The sequence below is a fragment of the Corylus avellana genome, chromosome ca9 (genome assembly GCF_901000735.1).
Source record: "Corylus avellana chromosome ca9, CavTom2PMs-1.0".
In the NCBI taxonomy this organism is placed as follows: Eukaryota; Viridiplantae; Streptophyta; class Magnoliopsida; order Fagales; family Betulaceae; genus Corylus; species Corylus avellana.
Window position 1 is genome coordinate 22201116 of NC_081549.1, and position 26578 is coordinate 22227693.

At 35.6% G+C, this 26578-nt stretch overlaps 3 protein-coding genes across 4 annotated transcripts; 1 reads left to right on the forward strand and 2 right to left on the reverse strand.

Moving 5' to 3' along the window:
• Window positions 1-383: 383 nt before the first annotated feature.
• Window positions 384-3539, reverse strand: LOC132191952 (uncharacterized). The gene is made up of 5 exons (XM_059607097.1): window positions 3336-3539; window positions 2947-3218; window positions 2500-2569; window positions 2302-2389; window positions 384-611 (listed from the first exon to the last, which is right to left on the reverse strand). Exons 2-4 carry the CDS (start codon window positions 3127-3129, stop codon window positions 2340-2342), a joined length of 303 nt encoding a protein of 100 aa, XP_059463080.1. The 5' UTR covers window positions 3130-3218; window positions 3336-3539; the 3' UTR covers window positions 384-611; window positions 2302-2339.
• Window positions 3540-4704: 1165 nt separating this feature from the next.
• On the reverse strand, window positions 4705-14311 carry LOC132191438 (protein SCAR2). Of its 2 annotated transcripts, XM_059606449.1 has the most exons (9): window positions 13984-14311; window positions 12086-12249; window positions 10931-11054; window positions 10650-10779; window positions 9882-9943; window positions 5842-9769; window positions 5664-5750; window positions 5438-5542; window positions 4705-5345 (listed from the first exon to the last, which is right to left on the reverse strand). In XM_059606449.1, the coding sequence occupies exons 1-9, from the start codon at window positions 14136-14138 to the stop codon at window positions 5292-5294; spliced, it is 4809 nt and encodes a 1602-aa protein (XP_059462432.1). In that variant the 5' UTR covers window positions 14139-14311; the 3' UTR covers window positions 4705-5291. The 2 variants fall into 2 exon arrangements, with proteins under 2 accessions (XP_059462432.1, XP_059462433.1); XM_059606450.1 differs by lacking the exons at window positions 12086-12249; window positions 13984-14311 and having other exon boundaries at window positions 4706-5345; window positions 10650-10802; window positions 10931-11048.
• Window positions 14312-25712: 11401 nt separating this feature from the next.
• Window positions 25713-26576, forward strand: LOC132162498 (short-chain dehydrogenase reductase 2a-like; the record flags this gene model as incomplete). The annotated part of the gene is made up of 3 exons (XM_059572735.1): window positions 25713-25843; window positions 25958-26355; window positions 26446-26576. Coding segments are annotated over exons 1-3 (615 nt in total), but the record flags the coding sequence as incomplete, so codon positions are not given.
• Window positions 26577-26578: the final 2 nt, after the last annotated feature.

Genomic DNA, 26578 nt, shown 5'->3' on the forward strand with positions numbered 1-26578 from the left:
CAGGCAACCACTAACACTTGCCCGACCAAGGTGGAGCCCAAATATTCCCTCACATGAGAACGCATATTGCATTGTACACTGGACCCCGGTCTGGGAGAGTACTCCAGTTGTTTTTTTTCACAAAATACAACTTCCATTATTTTTTTTTCTCACAAGAGGATCTTCAGTTTCACTTGAGGCAAGCCATACTTGCAACACAGAATATGCCATGAAACCAAAGGAATTTTTGGTTAACAAATTTGTGTCAAGCAAATGTTGCTAGCTTGCTTGCTTGATGTTTCCGATGCTGCAGCCTGCAGGTTTTGCATGATGTTCCAGTATCAAGCATATTATGCAAACCATGCAATTTGGATCATTTGCTAATTAAAAAGAAAAGAGAGAAAGAAAAGGAAACCAATATCAGCATTCATTTCCTAATTCCAACTTAAAACCTCAAAGTATTCTTGCCCATGAATGCGCAATGAACAAATTATTCTTTTTGATGATCATAAACAATTGTACAGTACAATATTAGGAAATATTCGAAAGGAAAACAACTAAACAGGAAAAAGTACAAAATCTGGACATGCACATTCAAGATGTGCGAAGAATAGCACAACTACATGCAGGTCCTACAAAAACAGCAAAAGAAGAAATGAAAAACGGATCAAGATTAGTCAAACCAGGTATGCTCAACTGAACAAAGTTATATTCATGCCCCTATCTAACCACATGCATGGACACAAACATATATACCACCAATGATTTGACAATCCACGACTGTTATGACCAACTATACCTGCAGTTGTCTGATATTTTCAAATTTTGTAGTTTTTTTTTTTTTTCATTAAAGGGGTTTTCTCCTGTATACTTCATGTATCTTAGGGTTGCAACTCTCTTTGCTTTTAATGAAACACATTACTTATAAAAAAAAAAACAACCAACAAAAAAAACTATAACACAATGCTGAATATGCAAAACAAAAAGTATTGAGCAAACTCAATAACTGCAGTCTACTTGAGTCTTTCATGTCTTCTACTCCGAACACATTCTGTAAATCATAGACTATCATTGCTTTTCTAAATTCTAATGTCAACCTAGGTTCGCGCTATCTAGACTTTCGCATGAAGGCATTTGTTTTATAATTCAATCATTGTTCTATATTTATGTTCATTGCAGTGACATATTACTCGTTAACTGCTCAGTATTTTCTACCATAGACAGGGGTTCTCTTAAAGCTACATACATTCAATCTCATTTACAAAATGATAACTTGAATGGGATCACTACAATATAAATAGAACATCTGACTGAATCAGTGAGTAAAAGGAAACATGGCTCTAAAATTCTTGTGTATAAGATCCAACAATAAACTTTTCAGGAGAGAATCTAGGCTCTGTTTGTCAATGTGCTTTGGGTGTGTTTTTTGGTTTGAAAAAGTGTTTTGATGTGACCTAAGGTGAAAACTGTTTTTTATATTTTAGAAGTATTTTGTGTTTGTGTTGTTTGTTTATGTTTTTGTTTCGTAAAATGAAAATAAAAGACAATAAACAAAAAATTTAACAAACAGAGCCCAAGGAATCTAATTTGTAGGAAATAGAAGCACTAAGGTAACTTTCTATAGAACACTTGAAACCCCATTGCAGTTAGATAAAAAATTAGTGTTGTTGCCAATTTATCAAAAAAGTGTTGTTGCCAAATAAGTAAACGAGTGAAACAATCCAAATGCCCTACAAAATGTTCTGCAGTCTCATCAGTTTCAAATTACTTCTACCTGTGTGAACATGAAAGAAAGTGCATGTCTTAACACCAAATGTAGTAGCCAGTGCAATAAAACTTTCCCCATCAGTATCTTAAACCACACACACTTCCCCCCCCAAAAAAAAAAAAAAGAACAGAGAGAGAGAGAGAGGCAAACAAAACTAAAGATTGCATTTTATGGGACAAGTGAACAATTAGAGAGGGGGAGGAGCACTACGAAGATGAATTAAACAAGAAGTGGCGAAATGTAAGCATGTCAATCTATCAAAAACTAACAAGAGTAAGATCACAAAAAAGGTAAAACAACTTAGTAAAATATGGTGTTAAGAAGACTAATCAAATCTTAACAAAGCCTTACTGAACAAATTTGTATGTGAATCCACATACAACATTGATTCTCACCAAACTAGAAACAAAATGCATATTAAGTGACAGCTGACGAAATGAAGATAAATCCATGGTCTCTTTTGTAAGTATAAATTCTTGCTATACCATTTAAGAACAAGGAAACGAGAGAAAATAAGCACAACAAGGCTGAAAGCAATAGGAATACCAACTCACATTTAATTGTTTTGGACATGGAGGCTGATAGGGTCTACTTAAGAATCACCGTTCAATTCATCTGAATCTGAATCACTCGCATTATAACCTACCAAAAGCCACCATACCAACAGATACACTTAATTAAAAACAAAAACAAATACCAAATACAACAACACGGAAAAGAGGAGGGGGGAAGATGGGAGATGGAAGTTCAACCTGGATGCTTATCACTAACTTTCCAAACCGAAGACCGATTTCTGGATGCCCTTGTCATCCAAACTCTTCCCTAAAATCCCAAGAAATCAGACTAAGTTTTGGAAAAAGAATTTAATCTACAAAGACTACATTAGAAGTAAAGGTGCGGGCTCAGTACAATAGACGCAAACTAAAACTCTTATTGGCAGATTAAATCACTAAAGAAAAAACATAAAATTCGTAACTTTTTCACTATCCTTCTTTTCCCCACTTTCTTCCCAACATAAAATTCCAATATTTAAACAAATCCTGCTTTGAAACCAATTTTACTCATCCAACCACAAAATTCAATAACAAAAATAAACGAACAAAAAAGTATAATCAAATCAACATCCCCATAATTCATATAAAAAAAAAAAAGCGCCAGACCCACCAAACCCCAAAAACCAAAAGAAAAAGATTATGAACCTTCTGGGCATCTCTGGGAACGCCATAACCGCTGTAATACATCTGACCCACCAAGATCTGCATGTTGATATCACCAGCCTTGGCTTCCTTGAGCGTGTCCTTGAACCACCGCTTCACGCACTCCGACACTACCTCCGACAGCGGCACCCTATTACTGCTACTATCGCTGTTGCTGCTCTCCATGTCCTTCTCCTTACTCCGCAGGTGTCGTCGTTTCAGTGTGCTTCTGGGGTTTAATACGCTGCGACGTGGCTTTGGCGAGCAGACGAGACCTGATCGGAGAAGGAAACGATTTTTCCATAGAAAGAGTTATATAAAGTTTGAATTTCTTTTTCTTTTTCTTTTTTTTAATATGCAGAGAGAAAAACTTTGGTTTGTTTATTGCTTACCTATTGGTAGCACAAAGTTGAGGACGTGTTCGGTTACTGGGAAAATTTTTGGGGTATTTATACGTTCAGGGAAATATGAAAGTGGAAGATTTTGAAGGTTCCAAGGAGGGTTTACGAAGGTAAAGGGAACTTCAACTTTGCAAAGCGACTTTGAGAAGACGGAGTTGAAGGGCAAGAAAGGAGACTTGATTTGATTTAATTGCCTTGGCCAGTTGGCCTTGACTCCCTTGGCAACAGCAATTTCTTAGGTGTCACTAAACTTGAACTAATAATACAGTCCTAGTCATCCGCGTGTCGTTAATCATGTTAATCACAAATACATTGATCACAATTAAGTGACTAACATGATGTGAATCTACAAATTGATGTGACGATTCATATAGTACTGTCACATTAATCACTATTAAATTTAATTAAAATAATATTACTTTTAACATTTATTTCACGTTTAAATATATGATATAGTTGGTATATATTTTTGTTTGTATAGAACATAGCAATAGTATGCTTATGTAATTCTCATTTGCATTAATGTATATTTAGAGAAATTCTATATACAACACAAGTATTCCACTTTTATCTAAATGTGCTAACAAATTGTTAAAATAATAGCATTTATTAATACTGGGATAAAAGTAGGATATCGATATATTTAACACTTAATAAAAATCGTAGGATGTGCTGTCTTGATCCAGACATTCACTTGGCATTATCCAAATCGTCCACTATAAGTTGGGGGAAGATGGTTTGTTTAAGTAGGGGAGGAACCCACTCAAACATATATTATTTTCAAGTTGTTTGTGTGGAGTAAACTCGAATGCATCTATTAAAATATTCGTTAATAAAAACTTTTTTCAGCTGAATTGTTCAAAACCTACAAGGCGAGAATATTAATTCATTATGCTGTCCAGCAGCTATCCAGGTTTTAATATAGATCTTCAGTGACAATTTTAAGGAATCAAATGAACCCCAGTTGAGTTTCAAAAAAAAAATAAAGCTCTCTAAAAGCCAAACCTATGATGAGCTAATTATAATGGTAAGGGATCGAGATTGGCTGCAATTTGCTGGCCAAATTACTGCCTATTCGACCTACGAATGCGACTCCTTATAGGACCTGCCTACTTAAGCAGATGCCCTAGTAGCCCACAGTACAAAGCTTACCTACTCGGACAAGTAAATCCCATTAGAGCTTTCTCTCAATTAACTGCCCCAATTATAGCCAATCTAGATAGTCTATTGTAGGGTATCCGGATCTCGGAGGATGCATAGAAATTAATACCTGTCCCAGTTTCTTGGTGGAATTTAATGTGCACAAAGAAATAACCAAGCACTGCCACTCCAAAAACTTTGGCTACAGCTATTTACAAACGACCATACAGTTGGAATAAATTGTTTATAGAATAATCGACACTGCTAAATATGTTTGTATTTTTTGATATTTCACACCGTAATTGAGCTGTACTGAAGAAAGCTGGACATGGATGGCCAATCATACATTGGCCAAATACAAGGAAAAATGGAGGAAATATGCCTCAGAAATGCACTACATACAAGATTACAAAATTGCATCAGTAAAATACAGATTAAAATCATGCCACTCCAACACAATTTACACTTGCCAAGGTTGTAAATAATAATACTTGGAATTTGATTGGAACAGCACTTGCACACTGAACCTCAGCTGTCATTCTTGTATAAAACATTCGACTCCAGACTGATTTTCTGAAGGTAGAGCACGGCTACAAGCCAATGAATACATCTTCAATGTGTGTGAGTGAGAGAGAGAGAGAGAGAGAGAGAAAGAAAGAAGGGGGGAATGAGGGGAGTATTATACATGAATGTGAAGCAGAAAGAAAGAATACACCAGATAACAGAAATTTTCTATTAACTAAAGCTGAGAGAACAAAATCTCCCAAACCATTTCAAGTGCTGCAGTACCATAGACCTAGTTTTTTTTCAAGCGTCACTCCAACTATCAGAATCATTGTCTTCATCACTTCCAGCGAATGCCTAGTTCAAGAGTTGCCATTTTAATATAGTGCACCAACAAACACAGAAACATACACACCCACACACAGACAGAGAGAGAGAGAGTGAGAAACCTGGCGAATTGTTTTTGCTTTCTCCAAAATAGCAGCAACCTTCAGGTTGGTATTAGGACCATGAATGCTGGCTCTTGTCACCACTGCAGGCTTCAAGTTGAAGGACTGAGAAAGCAAAAATACTCATTCCTCAGCTCATATAATTGCATTAGGGGAAAAAAAGGAAGAGATGGAGGGGGGATGAAGCAAAAAATATTAAAAAATAAATAAACAGATCAAATCTAACCTTTGTTCGTATCTGTTCTAGTAATGAATCTCTTTCATCTACCTTTGGTACATTATGAGGCCGAACCCGTTCAGCTACCTTTCTCAACTGCAAAAGGTTCAAAATGTCATATCAAGTACTCTCCAAGCAACGAAGGAGAAAATTGTGAAAAGCATGGACACCAGAAAACGATCATTACCTTGCTTTTGTCATGAGCAGCAACAGCATCAATGAGAGGATTTCGAGGACGAGGAAGCTTCGGTGGATTGCCATTTGGCTTTTGTACTAAGCCTGGTACTTGAGGGGTTTCTCCATCTGAAGTCAGTGAAGTATGCTGAGGCTGTTCTGCTTCCATGGTTGGTGGTGGCATAGATGTGTCGAAAAGAACATTTGGCTTTTCTACTAGGCCTGGTACATGAGGGGTTTCTCCATCTGAAGTCAGTGAAGCATGCTGAGGCTGTTCTGCTTCCATGGTTGGTGGTGGCATAGATGTGTCGAAAAGAACATTTGGCTTTTCTACTAGGCCTGGTACATGAGGGGTTTCTCCATCTGAAGTCAGCGAAGCATGCGGGGTTTCTCCATCTGAAGTCAGCGAAGCATGCTGAGGCTGTTCTGCTTCCATGGTTGGTGGTGGCATAGATGTGTCAAAAAGAACATTTGGCTTTTCTACTAGGCCTGGTACATGAGGGGTTTCTCCATCTGAAGTCAGTGAAGCATGCTGAGGCCGTTCTGCTTCCAAGGTTGGTGGTGGCATAGATGTGTCAAAAGGATTTCGCCATTCCCCTTCAGAATAATTTTTCTGCGTGGGTTGAAGTGTTTTATCCTCTGACCTTGTTTCTGGTCCAAATTGGTTGAGATGCCCAATCAATTTCTCTTGTGAAGATTCAGGATCATGTCTAAGAGTTGTATATTCAGTGGTTGGTATTGGCGAAAATGGGATTGAACTAGAGTGAGCCTTTTCTCCCTCTAAAGAAAGGAAACCATATTCAGGTCTCTCATCAAGTATTGCTGGGGACGTTAAGAATGGATTCATGCTTTGTGTTCCCTTCAAAGAGAGGCAGTTGTATTGACTATCTGCATCACTAACCATGGTTGGCACTTGCAAAGAGAAAGGAATCGGCCGCACCAAATTACTCACTAATTGTTCAGAAGCATGTTGGGATTTCTCATCTTCTACAGGCATGATGGGTAAAAGTGGGTTCTGATGCTGCAAAATTCCTGTCTTGATTGTTGAAAAGCCAAATTGAGCTTTCTGATCATCGAGTGGCTGCAACAGTGGGAAAGCATACTGACTAGCTTCAACCAAATCACTCTGAGAAGCTAGGGATGCATTTTGAGCCTTTCCCATCCTCCATTGCATAGGAGGTAGAGGTGGCAATGGTGGCATCTCCTCCAGATTAACTTGAGCTGCCTCAGGGGGCAGGCCAAAGCTAGGAAGGGCAGACTCTAATGGATCCATTGCTTGCTTAGAACCATCAAGTTCCAGATCAGCTGACTGTGGTAAAAACTCCAACACTGAAGGTTGGCATTGAAGGTGTTCTGGACAAGATTCAGGAGAACCAAAGCCTATTTCATGTAAGTGAGTTGAAGATTGTATCTGTTCACACCTTTCCTGATCTACAAGATTCAGAGATCGTATCTGTTCAGATTGAATTTTTGGAGAGTTATAAGCTGGTTCATCTTCTTGAAATCTTTCCACATCAGCTTGATCAGCTGCAAATGGCAACGGCTTCTCCAAAGGAGCTTCTGCCTCTGGGAGGTATCCGGTAGGTGAAGACACCTCATCTTCACTATTCTCTAAAAGATGACTCTGATGGTGAGATTTTGATTCTGGTTGTTGATTGCTTAGTCCTGAATATGTTGGGGATGTTATAACATCATTGTCAGACAAAGTATTGGCTAGAGATGATTCATGATCATTATCAAATGTTTTCAAATTGCAATGGTCGGAAGAGACTGGCTTGCATGGGGTATCTGGAGGAGCAACTTCCAGTTGATTCACTTTTTTGTGTTCCTCAGTTTCTGCAAGACATTCTGGAGAAGTTGCCTCATTAAATTCTGTCCCTTTCTCATGAGAATCGACAAATCCAGAATGAGACTCTTGCAAATTTGTATGATTCCCTGATGGAGAGAAAGCTAGATCTGGAGACAGACAAATCACATCATTGACGTCATCATTTGTGCTGGTGACAGCGGCAGCAGACAGAGATACATCTGCTATAACTGGCTCAGTTACTACAGCGTCTAAATTTACGTGATCCTCATGGCACGGGTAATTTTGATAATTAGATGGAACTTCAAGAGGAACAGCATCACCTCCCCTTGCATCCATACTGCAGGTGGATATACCAATTTCCTTACCATCTTCTGCCCTTAGCATCTCATCAACATCTGATTTCTCATCAGAATATGGAACACTCAATTCTGCAGAATCAAGTTCAACTTCTGCAATATTGTCTATTAAAACTGACAGGTGCTGCCCCTCTACGTTTTGTACCTTTTGAGTTTCCACCATGGGAGTTAAGTCTTCCGAGTTGATTCCATTCTCCATAAGAGCACCACCGGCTTTGGGAACTATGTCATCCTGATCTACAACATCTGAAGAACAAGTAGTAGGTACTACATCTGAACCCGCTTTTACTTCTGGCAAGACTGAGTGAAGGAGCGGCTTTTCTGTACATGTAATACTTAAAGGCGGAGAACCAATCCTTCCATCAACCAAATTTTCAGAATAATCTTCATCCGCAGATTCTGTTTGAAGCACTTTATTAAGAGAATTGTCACTCCTTTTATTTTTAGGAGTCAACTCTGAAATGTCCAGCAAATGCAGCGAAGCATCAGAAACAACATTTGGATCTTCACCATCCAGATGGCTTTCAGCAGAACCTATAAGTTGAATATCATTCATAGGTTGGGTGGGAACATCAGAGCCAACAGCTCTAGAATAAGCTAGATTTTCACTAATTTCATCAGTTTCTGATAACTTGGAACCAAGCTTAAGAGAGTCGAAGGTTGCTTCCTTTACTTCAGGACCCAGTAATGTATCTAATGACGAGTGTACTCCATGATCCAAAGGCAGTAGCACAGGTATGGAATCTGTAAGACATGAACTACATGATGCTTCTCCAAGACCAGGGATCTTGTCTTCCTTAATGCATGTACCGTTAGGCACTGCAAGCTCATCAGATTTGGTTCCCATAGACTCATCCATTAGCTGACTGGGTGGCATATCCGCACTCTCAGCTGCACAAGTTTCAGCAGAAGGGGACACCTTAGCTGCTCCATCACCACCAGATGCTGTATTATCGGCCAAACTGCTTAGTGTATCAGAGTCGGAAAAACTGGATCTGTTATTCTTGAATGAACTATTCCCACAATCTGATGCAGAGGAGTTTCCAAATGATTGAGAATCCGAAAGTTGAGCCAGATTTTCTTCATTTCCATCAGAATCTCTCCCACGTTTTTTAACAGTCAAGAAGCCTTGCTCATTCTTAGGTCTATACTCATTTTCTGTTTCCATTTCTGATTCCATGGTGGTAAGAGCATCCACGTAATTGTCTATCTCACTTGTCAAATCATCAGAATGGTACCCATCTACAGTGCCTTCTGTTTTGAGTTCTCCACCAACTGCTATGTTATGGAGGGTGGAAGGAGAAATATCATCCATATCACCACCATCGGCTGGTTTAGGCACTTTCACAATTTCTCCACCAATGACATTGCCGTTAAACTTGTCCATGTATGGTTTTGAAACTACTTCCTGTGCATTAAACTTGTCCATGTATGATTTTGAAACTACTTCCTGTGCATTAGGTGCATTAGGTGAGGAACACACACTTTCCTTTCCTTGAGGTGACTTCTTTCCAGGACTCACAGTCCTGATTTCAAGTATTTCAAGCCCTGATTCACTAGAATCATCTATGGTCAAATTCATGGGTGAAGTGACATAAATTTCATGAAGCACCTTCTGCTCTGGAGTGGGTGTCTCCAGGAATTTCTCCATGATACTTTTCCCAGCTTTTGAGTTAAATGGACATCCATTCAATGGCCTTCTCTTCAATTTCACAAGACGTGCAGAGTTGCTAAAACCATTCTCAATGCGCTCCTCCTGAAACAACTGATGCAATCTGCACTATCCGAAAGCAATTTAAGTCATCAATCAACCAATAAAAGTGTGAGACTTAAACAACTACTAGAATAACAAACTAGAGTGCACCAATATGAGATCAGAGCCCTCACTTGGCATGTGATGGGAGGTGGACTTCAGGTGTTTCTCCATTCCTCCAGCGTGATCCCTTTTTCTGCAGAAATATAAGATAAAATTACACAAGCTCGTATTGTACAGTGACAAGTCTCCATCAACAACAGAAGAAACTAATATGCAGATCACAGCACCACAATGAGAACAGCCAGCATTGGCAATGAAAAAAGAAGTTTCGTAGCCATAATGTATTAATTGAGAAACAACATCTTAATCATAGTCTTGCACAGCCTCATGAGATTCTCACACTTCAAAAAGGGAGAATCTAAAGGTTGAGTCCAAGAGCTCTTTAAGGCCTTATCAAGAGTCCAATCAAAAAGAAAGCAAATTTCAAAGATGCCTGAAAATCACTAAACAGAAACATAATCAAGGGTCAGGTTGAAACTTTTGATCTCAGAGGACATGTAAAACATTACATGGGTTGTCATTAATCCTTTCTATAAAAGCAGGTGATTTCAAAAGAACTCAGGGCAAGATGGGATAACGGAGTTAATCTCCTTTTATGCTATACACCGGCAAATAGCAGAAGATTATATGACTTCCTTCCTTCCCATATGTCCCAAGTGGGTTCCCCTAGGACAAAGTGAAATCACATGGAGAGATATGCAGCAAACAGGTTGGCCTTTTATAGGTAAAAGCCATGAGAAGGTGGGTATCACATATTAAACAACCCACAAATTTCAATTGTCAGAAGAATTGCCATAAGAAAAGTTTGTAATATAATGATGATCCTTTCATTGTGATACCTTCATTTTGCGGTTTTTCTTTTCCCTCTGAACCTCTGCTGTTGCTGTTGTAGAGGATGCTGCTTCCACTTTGAAGAATGATGGATCAGTATAACGCTTTAGACAAGCCCCAGCCCCCGCAACATCAAACCTGTTAGAAGCCATCTGAACATACTAAAATTCCACATTTATAAAACAAAACTCTCTTACAATCACTCAAGTCATTAAAAACACAAAAAAATAAAAATAAAAAATAAAAAAAAATAAAAAATAAAAAATCAATACAAAAAAGGGAATCATACTTGTCCAGCAGAAATAACCGTGGAGGACCCCGGCATTCTTCATAAGAATCCATTACAAAGCGAGGTAAGTCCCCCCGAGTTACCAGATTCTGTTCCGCACGCAGATTAGGATGCCAATCAACACCTGCAATTGAATATGTATTTATCTTGTTCATGCATTCTAGTAGCTAATCTTTTAAAACACAAGAATAATTTAAAGACTAGCTCATTAAATTTTTTTGCAGAAACAAACTAGAGAAAAAGCATGAGATGGGCAGGATATGAGTCCTTTGGTAGAAATGTAAAAACAAAATGCCTGTGTATGCGTGCATAAGGATCAAAATAAAATCTATTTGCGTCATTACTTGCTAGAGTCCATGTCATCACTTAATCAAACTGACAAAGTCCCACTGGAATAATCACATGGACACTCTTCAGTATGCCAACCCCATACCAAACTGTATTGAACAATTTTACCATAAAAGGGACACTGAATAAAAAAATTTTAGTAAAAAGGTAATTAAAAAAATATTTTCTCTTTGCTAACTGATAAGGGGATTTCAGGATGAAATTGGCCATACAGGCAAGAAGTTGGAGGCAGAAAAGATATAACTCTGCACTCCAGCTACCTCTCTTCTAGAAGCAGATACGCTGACCTTCTAGGACCTTTTTTTCTGATAAATACTGACCTTCTAGGACCTAAGCGTGTCAGTTAAAAAACTAATACAGTGCTGCTTTTCCACAATCCCCATATAGCTTAGAACAGACCAATGTAATACTCGCTCAAGAAACAGAGGCAAATATGAAACCGTGCCTCATTCCTATAAGAAATATGTATAAGCACCTTCACTATGTAGTCAAATGCATATAAACATGAATACACTTTATGCAAGCTTTGTGTTTGTCGAGAAAGGAGGGAAGAGGGGGGAAGCTGGAAGACTTTTCCAGGACCTAAGAATTGGGGTCAAAAGAATGATTTCAAAAAGAGGAAAAAGTGCATAGAATTTGTTTGCTGTCAATATTGTAACGGTTTACAACATCACAGTAAGAGCAACAAATAATGCCCACTTACTTGTGAAGTATTTACTAACCTGTTCAAAGTACACATAAATTTCAATACAAGCTTAGTAGGGAAAAAAAACAAATGAATATAACCATTTGACAAGTAAATCTAACCTGCATTGGGAAAGAATAATGAATGACTTGTTTGGGACAAAAATGCCTTCTCAATTGAAGGAACTTCTGCCTCGAGCTGTTGAACACGAGCCATAAGACCATGGCCTCTTGCAGCAGTTACCATTACTTCTTCATGCAAGTCACGGAATATCTCAGCAGCAAACCTATAAAAACCACAAAAGAACAAACAATTATAGGTAGCTATTAAGTTAGAACTTCAAGTTGTAAGTGGAAGAGAATCAAAATAAGATCATATGGATATCGAGGTTTGAGTACAGAGGACAAATGGAAGAGGCCTTTTTTCACCTTACCAGCATTTATGACATTATACGCCAAACTCAAAGCATATGCATGGCTCTAAATGTCATGCAATATTACAACTTTTTCAAGAATGATTTGATTTATCAATGAACTAGCATATGCAATAATGTTAAAGTCAAAAGTGATAAACCTTAACTATTGCATGTTTTATTAGACATTAACTTTTGTGCATATGACATGTGCAAGACATCTTGCTATGTAATCAATATTTCCCACATACTTATGACTAAAAAGCACCTTTGGCTTCAGCTCATTAGAGCTTGTATGCCAATTAGGCTGCCTACCTCAAGTCCGATATTAGAATTTCTTCACTCAACAAGCCAAACTTAAATTACCCAGAGTCAGCACATGCTTATGATTGAACCAGCTTAATTGGTTTTGATGGTACTGATGTTTATATAATTTTATTAAACAGGGGTATCATGGATAGCGTCTACTAGTTGACAGAGTTATTCAATCAACCCAATGATGTAAAAAAGATAAAATAAAAATGGCTGTCAAAAGGTATATGACATCAAGACGGTTTGTAGAAGTTCTTCAAAATGAGATGGCTCGGAGTTCCTGTAATGCTTTCCTCTTGATATTAGTTCTCTCTCAAAGCAGTAACATCTAATTCCATACGATTACATAAGAGTCTGAGACTTGTCACAATAGGTTTGGGTTCTAACTAGCAAAAAAAGAAAAGGAAAAAAAAGAAAAAAAAGAAGAGGAAACCATGCTAAATGGTTTCATACCTACCCAATCACGTCAATACATGAATATAACCTTATTTTGGCAAAGCAGGCCAGAGTCTTGACTTACACAGACTCGCTAACAGCATACTTCTCCAATTACAACATTTCAACTAAAAATCCTCCCCCCACCCCAAAAAAAAATCAAGAGAGAGAGAGAGAGAGAAGAATGAATACTAGCCAAAACATTAGAAGGCAAACGACAGGTTTGAAATCAATTATGCCAAAAGTAAAAGATAATTCTAGTTACCATCGAAGTTGATCTGTCCACCAATCTCTCAATTGCAAATAAAACTCCCAATTCAGCATCTAAAAGTACTCAATCACTAAGTTCCAATTGAATCTTAAGAATCTCAATTTAACCATGATCATTTTCCATTCGGGGTCACCACCACAATTTAGAACTCAAGCCGTATCAAGAATCAGAAACTACAAAAACAGATCAAGGAAGTCGCATAGCCATGCCAATTTCGACACAAAATCACAATCCATTGACTCTCCGAGTCAAATTCCAAACAATCTTCAAATTCAGCACACACAACAATCGCCACAATCAGAAATTCAACAATCGCCACAATCAGAAATTCAACAATCACTAAAGCTCACTCCATTCCACGCGGTCCCAAACTCGAATCCGAAACCAAGATTCGACACAAACCACCCCACCCCCCTCCCCCAATCCGACATGCACTCAAATCATCAAAACAAGAAAAAACCCCAGAAACCCCAAAATCCAAGCCCCAACAGCCAGCATTTGGACCACACACCACCGCAATTCACACCCAAACCCAAAGCAAGCGCAAGTAAAACCAGAAACCAAACAGGTCAAAACGAAAAGAAACTCACTCCGCAAGGTCGCCGAGCTGGCGCAGGACTCCAACAAGGCCGGCCATGGCCACGCCTTCCAGTAGAGCCTCCGGATCATCCTTGTCCGCCGCTCTGTACAGCTCCGGATCCGCCAAGCTGTACTCGTTCCGTATCTGGTACCTCGTCAACGGCATTTTTCTTCAAATCCAAAACCCTAATTCTCAGATATATGCATTTCTACGAAGCTTAGAGAGGAGAGATTTTCCCCGGGCTTGGGGAATTTGAGCACCGAGTGAATGAACGAATGAATATACGGTGGTCAGAGCCTCAGGTACGTGTGGAGAGAGAGAGTGTATGTGAGTGAGAGTATTTAAGCAAAGTTTTAGAGATTATTTATTTAACTTTTTCTTCTTTTTTAACTGGGAATTTTGGAATGAAAGAAACGGTGTGTATTAATAAAGCGCGTGTTTCTGTTCGGCGCGTATCATGCGGCTTATGATGCGCTCGTTGTATTGGATCATGTTATCTCACTTGTTAATTTGTTCCTTCCTCCTGGGTTGCAATCCGGTGGTTCCATGACCACGGTGAAGTCATTCCGAGGTTGCAAATAAGTCAAAACCCCGGCTAATTTGTTTTGTTTTTATTTGTTAGTTTTAAAAAAAGGGAATAAGTTCCTCTCCAAAATTCTATGAATAGGGTAATTCTATAAATTCTCTTTGTAATTTTTTTTTTTTTATTTCTTCGAAATTGATTGAATTTGTGATATATTAATATTGAATTTTGAAAGGGACACAAAAAAGACAAAGAGTTTTTTTTTTTTTGTTTTTTGGACATGTCCACATAATAGGGGATGGAGGATTCAAATTAGTAACCTCCACTTTATTAGGCGTGGTCGTTAGCTGATTGAGCTACTTCTTGAGGAACTAATTGAGTTATCCCTTAGAGACAACATAAAGAGAACTTCTAGCATTGTTCAATAGTTTAGCACATATATAGACTTAATTAAATTATATTTTTTTGGGTAATGTCTAAGATTATTATATAATTGAGTTAAAAAAACTCCACGGTTTAATGTTCAAAACATCATTCATAAAGGTGGGAGCTTTGACTACTAAAAAAATTAGTCACATGAGAACACTTTCTCACATCACAAGTTCATAGGCCAATTGATTGATTTTGCTTTTGGAATTAATTCATTATATTATTGGTGAAAAATCATACCAATTGACTAGAATATGAGTTTTATATCCCTCCTTTTTCTTTTTCTTTTCTTTTTTTGCATTGTATTTAGACCTATTACATATTCTATTTGCATATATATATATATATATATATATATATAAGAGGAGGGAAGAGGACTTGAACTAGTAACCCTCACTACATTAAACATGATCCCATCTAAACTATTAACAATTTGAATAATAAAATTAATAACTATTGGAATAAATGGGTGTCAACTTTTTCAATAGTTTAACTGCTACATGGACCTGCAAACCAAGAGATCATGGAACAAAAACTGCGGTGATGATAATTTTTGTCACATTGACTGTTCAGCCATAGAAAATTAATGTGGAGCCCAGTAGAATTTGGTTTCACTCTGTCTGTCTGTCATGGTCCCCAATTAGTAGCAATACGTGTCATACTTAGATATTGTATTATACTATCACCTTATTTAACATATATATATCTTTTATGAAATTGTAAATTGATCGACCAACTAGGTGGAGCCCATGAATGGACATGGCCATCACGCACAAGCACAATCGGGTTTCCCTAGTTTTTTTTATATATATATATATATATAATAACAACGAGAACATTGTATCCAATGATCATTACTTAGGTACACAACAATATTAAAGATTTTATAACTTTTATCATATTTTTTTACAAACTAAGGTAAAAATTTTAGATCACGTTAGTCACAATCAAGTTTATTTATTTAGTGATTAAAACATGATAAAAAATATATATATATATTTAAAATATTACGGTTTTTACTATAATTTTCATACGATACGATGATGATGATGATACGAGGAGCCTGTTGTGTTTTTCTCTACTGGACAAAATACAATAGGGTCCACATGGGGAAACAGGATTGAAGAGGCAGAATCATCCATCACTGTCTATGACTCTATGATGTTTCTAATGCTTTTTGGATGTACTATAGACCTTGTGAATATTTTTTTCTTCTTATTTGTTTCCTTTAAGCAAATGGGATTAAGGAAGCTTCATAGAGATTTTTAATCTTTAACCCACTCATGGAATCTTCTGATTTCTTTTGATTTTGGTGAGGAAGAAAACAAAGGGGGGTTGGTCTGGTAGTTAGTGAAGTGGAAGAGAAGTTGTTCTTTTTAGGTGTATATAGCTTTCTGGTTATGCCCTTTTTTTCTCTGCTAGCTCCTTTTCCGGTCTCCATAAATTTCATGAGGTTGTTGGCTAACCTTTTGGAGGGCTTGATACTTTCTCAGCTTTGCTCAGGTCCCTCCATCTCGAATCATGTAGCTCTCATTTGCATGAGAAATATTCCTCAATCAAAAAGAATAAAGTTTTTTGGTATCTAATTTTTCAGATTGACATATATTTTTAGAGTACGTAATTTTTACAAACATTTTTAATACAACTAAGATTTGATCTAGTCTATTAAACTTACGATTCTCATATTGCTAAGGACTAATATTAATTTAAGAGATTAGGTAAGATACATTGCCTTCAACCTAGTTTAAAAGAAAATTTTGTCTAATCCAAACACAATTAAGGCTTTGTTTGTTTCGACTTAAAATGTCTTTTGTCGGAAAATGATTTCAACAAAAAATATTTTTCTGAAATATAATTTTCTATAAAACATTTTACAGTGTTTGGTGTGTACGAAAAGTAACAATTTTTTTTTTTAATATGTATATTTTCATTCAATCATATTAAACTTTAAATTACGAAAATATCTCAACTAAGTCCTGGAGGTGTCCTAACCGAGTCCCGCCGGGACCCCGACCGGAACCCCGTCGAGACCCAACCTAGACATATTTGGAACCCGATCGGGCCACCGCCTGGGACCCAGCCGGGTCACGATCAAGTTGCGGCGGGGTCTTGATCATGTCTAGGAGAGCTCCCGATTAGGTCCCAATTAATAGGGTCTTGGGCAGGTTCCGAGCAAGTTCCAGCAGGGTCCCGACAACGTCCTAATTGAGTTTGTCTATTTGAGAATGAGATGTTCAAATTTTAAAAATGGTTTACGACTTTCAAAAATGTAAACCATTTTCAAAAAATTAAAAAATAATTTTCGGTCAAACGGAAAATATTTTCCATTAACTATTATTTTACGTCGCACCAAACGCTCGAAAATACAGAAAACGATTTCTGAAAATCATTTCACACCAAAACAAACAAAACCTAAGAATCACTATTTTCTGGATAATGTGTTCACAAGTGATTCTTTTCTTTCCCCCTTCACCCCCAACATTAAATAAAAAATAATAAAATAAATAAATAAATTTTTTTTTTAAAAAAAAAGTGATTCAAAAGTTGTCAAAGAACCTATCTTTATTACACCCGTGACATGTGGTGCTAATAATTTGGCTCTATTAAATTGGAGGGATTTATGGTTAGTGACGATCCAGTCAGGCAAATCACCTGTTGGAAGTTGGAACCGTTGTAAGGAAACAAAATAATTGAAAAATGAAAGGTCCTAAATAAAGAATGCGACAATAAATGAATTATAAATATTATTACGGAGACTAATAAAATTTGGACAAATTTGTTGTTTTTTAAATTATGTTGGACTAAAATCCTTAACTCAGCATATTCTTTTTAATACTTTTGGAAACTAACTCACATGTATAATCTTTAAATGCATTTTTAATAAGATTAAGAAAGTAAGTTCAAAATGCATGAGATAATCACACGTTCTAATAATAAATATTAATTTAATAGACCCAATTGAAGTCCTCCGATCCACTTTAGAAGACATTATCGTCACATGTACAATATATTATCAGTTGGTCTGATTTCTTTTTTCTTGACAAGAGATGTTATTAGATAGTTACATGAGTAATGGTATATAGTACATATGGCACTCACATTCTATCATTATTCCACTAGGCTGATATGTCAGCGCTTATTAGTCCTTAAATCGGTTGTTGTTAAAAAAATAAAAAATAAAAATATCAACGACAGATAGGGATTGCCAAATAACCCCAGTGAGATTGGAATGTAATAAGCAGCATTACTCTACTTGCACTTTTACATGATAACTATTATGCTATTAGCCATACTATATATACATCACACTTTTATCCCATGAATCAGAGCAATAAAGTGAGATAAAAGGACGATTTTTCTTATGTTGTACATTAGTATATACAGATTTGGTTATGAAAGAATAAAGGTCCAATGCATCTAGAAAAAGAAATAATAATGGTGTGGTGACTTGTATAAGCAGAGGTGTGGATATAATCATGTAATCTTAGCTTTAAAGCTTTGATTCATTGGTGGGGTGCTTTTCATCTGAGCTGCTGCAGCAATCGACAGTGTTTCCACTTCCAAACAATATAAAGCCCAACAACTCCATGGACAGCGTGTTAGTTAATGTAGGAAGTATGATTCTTCACAGTGGAATTTCACCATTAAATACTCTCTATTTTTCTTACTGCTAAGCAAAGTCAGTCTATTATTTTATGGTAATTTCATTATCATCCATTTTGTTTGGTGTAGTTATGGAACTTTCTAAGCCTGCTTGTCTGCCCCAAACACGTCAGCAATGGATTGGGGTCTCTTATTATTAGGTTGTTTGAATAATAGAGAAATTCAGACAGTTTAAAAGAGAAGGTTCCAGGACTTACTCGCATGAAGCTTGTGAGTTTTGCATCCTTCTCTTACGCTATTGAAATTTATGTGTTATTCGAACAGTCTAACAAGAGAATTCTTTTTTAGTGTCGAAACCAACCACATTGAATGTGATTGTGCAATTGGGAATACCGCTATGTATTTGGTTAGCAAACTAAGTTGGCAGATTTTTCTTTTAATTATTTATATTAAACTAATATTTCTCATTAAAATATATGATTCTCACAAAAATGAATGTGATAATCACATATTCGAAAATCAATATAATAGATTGAATTAGAATAATTTTTTTTCCAAAGCATGTAATTTTCTCTCTCAATCTTTTCAAGCATTTTCTCTTAATACCATCGAACTATATATATATTTAGGATATATGCCTCGATGTTCTCATAATATTACTCTAAGCTTGTTAAACACTAATAATATTTTCAAAGTGATTCTATGATTATATAATAAGATCTTAATTTCTACTCAAAAAATAATAATAATAAGATCTTATTTATTTTTTTATTATTTTTCAAAGTGATTGCATATTAAGAGTTTTAGGTGGAGCTCATGTGCATTGCCAGTAGTATGCTTGCAACCAAATCAAGAGCATCGCATTAATCGGCTTATTGCATTTAGGCACGTTTCCATTATGTACTCTTCAATCGAGCCATTTTTGCTTTAGTCGAAGGATACCACCATTGGGTGGAGCAAAACCTTTTTTCACTCCTATTTTCTTGGCCACCCATAATTGGGGATTCTGTATAATAGTAACGATAGAAACTTTATCCATAACTATTAACGTGACAATCTCAACTAATTTTTTAATTGTTGGTTAGAACTTTTGAGTATTTTATTCGGAATTAATGAATTGTTCAAAGAAAAATGCTAGACTTATAACTTTTTTTTATAACCTTTTTACATGTGTCAACATGTGATTAGAGGAAATTAAATTTTGTGAGTAGCTAATGTGATTCCAATTACATGTTAACACATTACTCTTGTTCAAGACCTTGGGGCCTTAATAAAGATCTTAAACCGAAGGTCTTCAACAGCAGTTATTTTTCGGGCTTTGGCCCAACTGCAATAGCCAATGGGTGCCAATCCCCTCCATTTCAGGATCGCATTAGAATAACACAAGAACAGGGCTGGTAGCCCATAGAAAATAGTGACTTGGCCCAAATACTGCCCACCATTTCTTGAGCTGGGCTCCATGATTAACTAGATTTGGCAAACCTGGGATACCATTCTGGCCCAACATGAGTCCTTTGGAAACTGCAATCTTGTGATGTATAGGAAAGCAAGGGAACCACCGTTACCTTTTATTATAACTTCTTAACAAATTGGGGTGGTAATTTATAGACATTGTCACGTCAAATATAATGAAATATAATTGTTTTGTGGTTGATATGATAAGTATTACATAAACTTGTAAATTGACAATTAAATTTAATTGTTTAGTAACTAAAATGATTAGTGTCACATAAATTATTACATCAGTTTGTAAGATATTTCTAGTAAAAATTGTAAAACCCATAACAATTTTTAAAGATTTAAAACAAATTGATCCCATATATGAAAACGAACAAAGAAACAAGACTAGATCTTAGATCTTGCTCCTTATTTTCCTTGGGAATTCTATGACATTGCATAAAACAATAAATATTTTCATGAAACAAAAAGACTACTAGAGTTCCAAACCTTAGTAAACGAGTCAAATCCTATGTTCTGCAGAATCAGCTCCAAGTGGAAGTGAAGAAGACAAAAACATAGATATGTCACATATTTTTCACAATCAGCATTGCCCATGTTGAAGGGCAAATTAAATGAAGAAGACATTCACCCATGGTCCATCCTGCCTGTATATATTTATATGCAAATAATGTTATAAACAATATTTTTATTCTATTGATGTGGTAGTGTCAATCCGTCATTTTATCTATTTTTTTGCCGCACCAACAAGATGGAATATTGATAGGATAAAAGTGTTGTTGAGGTGCAACAATGTCATTCTACTAACTTTGACAGTTCTTAGAACATGCCTTGTGGTGTGTGATTTCGAATGTCATAAAAGGTTTTGGCTTCCCTCATTAGACACCAATTGGTTTTCAAATGAAATTGTGAAAGGTTCGATCTAACAAATGGTATTTAAACCGGGGTCATAGGTTCGAGTCACAAGAGCATCATGTTGAGGGAAGAATTGTTGAGATGCAACAATACTATTCTGCTCACTTGAATGACTCTTAGAACATGCCTTGTAGAGTGCAATTTCACATGCCATCAAAAACTTTGCTTCCCTCACTAGACGCCAGTTAATTTTCTTATGCGATGGTCAAAGATTCCATCCAAATAGTATGATTTATAGCATTATTCGTTTACACGCAAATTCCTTTCCTCCACGTGAATATTGCCAAAAACCTAAAGATAAAGGAGACCTTATAATAGTTTCTTTGCTTTTTTCTTTTTATGCACTAAGTGGGGAACTATTTTTCTTTATGTACTATGGGAACATTGATGGGGTCTATGATGTCAATACATTAGCAAATGATTAGGAGCCATTAGTTTTAAAAGTCCTGACATGGAATGGAATGCCCACTAAATAAAGTCATTCAAGTTTTTAGTTGCTCTAGTTTTAATGGGCCAACTTCTTATGGTGAGTTTTCTTAGAAACCCTAATTATATTTAGCATCTCACTGCATCTGTTGGTCTCAACGATTGATTATATATAAAGAAGAAAGGCAATTTGTACTTGGAAATCGCGTTGCCACTAGACAAATTGGCCCAAAGCATCTTATCTTGTCCTATTTACTGCCAACAAAAGTTTTCCTGGGTAATGATAAAATTAAGTCAGAAGGTGCTTTGAGTTTTCAATATATTTAACAGTGCAACTTGTATGCTTTGGTCCCTTGATTTAGCAACACTACTAATTCCATCAAAAGTTAATGCCTTTCATTATTCTTTGACAAAGTTTTTCTCTAAATTAGAACTGTCAATTTTTTACACGACTCACAACTCAAATGAGTCAGGGTATGATTGACCTATATATACGACCGAACCTAAACCTGACATGTGATATTTATGGTTGGTAATTTATTGACACGACTAACGAACTTAACACAAACCTAACATAAAATTAGCATGTTAGAGTTGAAGGGTCTGACCCGTTAAATTAAATGGGTTATGTTAGGATTGACTTTATATAGTCTTATACTCATATCTCGACACGTGAACATGAATTGCCATCCCTACTTTAACATGCGTTGGATGAATTTTTTTTTAAAAAAATTGACGTGTCTAAAATATATGTGATTTTTACATACTTTTTTTAAGTAAAACAAGGGATTACCACATGCACATTTTAAAATGCATGTGACACTTTGGACACGTTTTGGTTTGATAGATTGAATTGGACAAAAATTATTTAAACACATTTAGAGGAAAACTTTGTCCAAACACATACCACTATTTTCATATCCATCATTTGCTTTTTTATAATGCCACACTAATAGAAACTAGAGAATGTAATAAGCAGGATTATTGCGTTAATATCCATGACCACATAGACTTGACTTGTATTAGATTTTACAAATAGATTTTTTTATTTATTTATTTTTTTTATTTTTTATTTTTATTTGTATAAACTTTGCTATAATGTCCTTCGATCAAATGATTCACATAATCTCTCCTTTATAAATTAAAGATGGACAATGAATGAGACTTTATAGCAAGATTATATATACTACTTGCATAAACACTTTGCATAAAGTGCTTTATGCAAAGTGATTATGCAAATAGTATTAATCTTACAAATTGGTCCCCCCTCTTACACCGAGGGGCGATGAAAGCATAAAATACGTAAAATAAAGAAAAATATTTAAAGTATTACAATTTTTATTATAATCATCTTACAACTATAAGATATATTTTTATAATTTTTTTAACAATTTAATTTCAAATTTTTCATTAAAAAGAGTAAATATGAAATTGAATATAAACCGTTGAGAGCACCTAAACCAAATCCATTAGGCTTATACATGAATAAAATGTTTGTACGGGAATGATTTATCGTCCTAATAAACAATGATTAAGTAGATATTACAAAGATATGATCGCAAGCAAGAAAGTAAAGCAATAATGCAATTATAAAAACAAGAAAAATTGGAAGAAGAGGAAGAATGTGCTACTTGACCATGTTGAATATATCATATAGTAAAGACGTACGAGTAGATAACGTATCCAAAGGAAATATTAATATAATAATTGAATTTTTCATATACATAATACCAAATATCCAAAGATCGTTGAATCTTGAGCCTAGAAACGAGGCAGATTTGTGAAAACTATGCCTTTTCTTATAACATCTGCCTCCTGATTCAGTCAAGGGGAAAATAATTCAGATAAATATATATAAAAAAAGTTGTACTTGGACCTTTTGCTTCACGTCATCGATTAATACATAATATGATTTTTTCTTTGATATATATATATATATATATCAAAGAAAAAATCATATTATGTATTAATCGATGACGTGAAGCAAAAGGTCCAAGTACAACTTTTATATATATATATATATAGTATGATTTTAATTATGCTAGAAATAGCTATAATTATTATCCTTTTGTTGATGAATAATATCCAGAATAATTAATTAATCTAGTACCACAACACCGAAAGTATCATTATTAAATCATCAGTACCCTTAAAAGCTAATAAAAGGGTTAGTTTAATTAGTGAATTAATATTTTAATAATTTTTTGAGCTGACATTGAATATTAATATTTAAACACTCTTTTATAGGTGAGTTCAAATTCATGTTCGATAAGTAAGGTCAAAAACATGAAATATTTAAGGGTAAAGTCTATTTAACCCCCTCAAACTACCACATCAATAACAATCTACCTACCAAACTATCAATTGCGACAATTTACCCCCCAAACTACCAAAACAATGACAATGTACCCCCAATTTTAAAAAAATGAAAAAATTACTCTTACTAAAATAAAAATAAAAATACTAAATTTTAATTTTTTATTTCAAAATTTTAAGGGTATTGTTGTCTTATTGAAAATTTTATAGTGGTAATTTCGTCATTTTGCTAGCATTGGGGGGTACATTGTCATTATTTTGGTAGTTTGGAGGATAGATTGTCATTAGGGTGGTAGTTTGAGGGGGTTAAGTGGACTTTAAATATGGGTAAATTTGTATAGTCAAAGTTCAAACTATAAAATTTAATATGATATCATGTTAAATCACAAATTATCACCATTAAAAAAGATCTAACAAAAAACACAAATCAGTGAAAAAGCTACCAGTCAAAGTGAAATGGAGAGAATTATTTTATCCCACTTTTTTTGGAATAGAAGCAAAATGGAGATCGAGGATTTATTTTAGGGTAAAGTTCACTTAACCTCTTTAAACTACCAGCCCAATGACAATTTATCTCAAAACTATCAATTACTACAATTTACCCTCCAAACTACCAAAACAATGACAATTTATCACCCAATGCAAGCAAAATGACGAAATTACCCATATAGAATTTTCAGTAAAACAAAAATATCCTTAAAATTTTGAAAAAAAATTAAATTTTAGTATTTTTGTTTTTATTTTAGTAAGGATAATTTCGTCATTTTGTTAAAATTTGGGGTACATTGTCATTGTCTTGATAGTTTTAGGGGTAAATTGTTGCAATTGATAGTTTGGATGGTAAATTGTCATGGGGGTGATAATTTGAGGGGGTTAAGTGGATTTTACCCTTTATTTTACATTGTTTTGTTGCATCTAAGGCATACATAGTGTTATATTATTTAAAATTTTTAAATGTTTAGATTAGATATGTAAAATTTAATCTAAATTAGAAAATATTTTTTTAAAAAAAATTGAAATGAAAAGAATCTTATAGCAGGTAGATGTTATTAAATAGTCACCCATGAAATCAGATTAAGATTTCAAAGAGGAATCCCAAAATCATAGTGTGAAGACGTGGCGAAAATCGATTGATTCGTTTTTTTTAATCTCTGTAAACGAATTTCGTATATAAATTTGTTTGTCAACTACTATCAATGTTCAATTAAAAAAATAAATAAATAAACTTTTGTTCATCCTACAAAAAAAAAAAAAAAAACTGTTCAATCTTATCCCTCAGACAAAAGAATATGTCAGCACGTGGTGTTCCACGAGGATGTTAATTAATATAATCTATACGCCATACGGAGTACGTAATTGGTAACAATGAGTTGGTGTTTGAGATTCCCATCCAACAGCAATACTCCCAAAACAGCAATTTCTGATGCGAAACTCTACAATTTAGCAAATGGGGCTTAGATTTATTTGATAGGAATTCAAAACAATCAGTTGTTTTAATTTGGGCAGTAGAAGGATTCAACTCCCAAAAATTTATTTGAACGGCTGGATTTCATATAAATGATTTCGCAATAGTAAATTTTAATCATAAATTTATGAAGATTCTTCAAAATTAGGTGAATTTTATTGAAATTCAGGTAGATAAGAACTATGACGCTCGTCCGATTCAGTTGAATGAACCTCCATCTCTTAACGTGCCTGAATTTTATTAATTTCATAATAAATAATATTATTATTCTCATTTATTTATCATGTTTATTTTATTAATTAACGTGCCATATATGATTTTTCATGCCAATCACTTGAAAGAAAATGAAAGCAACACGTAGTTGGGCCGAATAGGTGTGATAAATGGGTGGACGAGGATATCCCTCTCAAATCTTGGAGGGTGTCTCCCAATCCTAAAAATATATAGAGACCTTCAAGGAAGGAACACGGTCCACTCACGCAACCCCACTCACTCACCTAATGCATATATATATATATATATTAGGCTACCTACCAAAGGCCACTGCCTATAAATTCCCTTCCCCACCTCATTCAGCAGCCCATCCTTTCTGAGCTTGCTCGCTTCTCTCTCTCCCACTCTCTCTTCATTTTTCTTACTGTGATCAACCATGCTTGCCCAAGTGATGTCCGAGACAACCCTTCAGGGGATTAATGTCTTAGGAAGGGAAAACAGTGCTCCTCCTTCTCCTAAAAGGTACTTCAATTCCTCCCGTTTCTGTACATCTAATTAACATAAATGGGTTGTCTGCAATGTTGATGAAATTAAACAAAAACCCACCTTTTTTTTTTTTTTTTTTTTTTTGTATAGATTGGAGGGAAAGATTGCCATCGTCACCGGCGGCGCCAGAGGCATCGGAGAAGCAACGGTACGGCTTTTTGCCAGACATGGAGCTAAGGTTGTCATTGCTGATGTGGAGGACACTCTCGGAACTGCGCTTGCAGATTCCTTAGCTCCTTCTGTGACTTATTTTCACTGCGATGTTAGCTTGGAAGAAGACATGGAGAATTTGATTGAATCCACCGTCTCACGCTACGGACAGCTCGACATCCTTTTCAACAATGCCGGGGTTCTCGGAAATCAGTCCAAGGCGCACAAGAGCATCGTTGACTTCGACATCGATGAATTCGACCGTGTCATGCGCATCAATGTCAGAGGCATGGCGCTAGGAATCAAGCTCGCGGCTCGCGTAATGATTCCGAGAGGATGTGCGTGAAATATTTAATTAAAATGTTAAAATTATTGTTTATTTTTTTTAAAAATAAATAAATCTAATCGTTTTATTTATATTTTATCAGGTGGGTGCATCATTTCTACGGCGAGTGTCGCAGGAGTCATGGGAGGCCTTGGACCGCATGCTTATACAGCTTCGAAGCACGCCATTGTCGGGCTCACAAAGAACACGGCTTGCGAACTCGGCCGATATGGGAT

Excerpts from the sequence above, each read along its gene's own strand:
- LOC132191952 (XM_059607097.1), bottom strand. The coding sequence starts at position 3,129 with ATGGAGAGCAGCAACAGCGATAGTAGCAGTAATAGGGTGCCGCTGTCG. Across the intron at positions 2,570-2,946 it reads TTCCCAGAGATGCCCAGAAG|GGAAGAGTTTGGATGACAAG; the intron begins GTTCATAATCTT and ends TTGGGATTTTAG. Across the intron at positions 2,390-2,499 it reads AGTTAGTGATAAGCATCCAG|GTTATAATGCGAGTGATTCA; the intron begins GTTGAACTTCCA and ends GGCTTTTGGTAG.
- LOC132191438 (XM_059606449.1), bottom strand. The coding sequence starts at position 14,138 with ATGCCGTTGACGAGGTACCAGATACGGAACGAGTACAGCTTGGCGGAT. Across the intron at positions 11,055-12,085 it reads ATTATTCTTTCCCAATGCAG|GTGTTGATTGGCATCCTAAT; the intron begins GTTAGATTTACT and ends ATTCAATTGCAG. Across the intron at positions 10,780-10,930 it reads CGGTTATTTCTGCTGGACAA|GTTTGATGTTGCGGGGGCTG; the intron begins GTATGATTCCCT and ends GGCTTCTAACAG.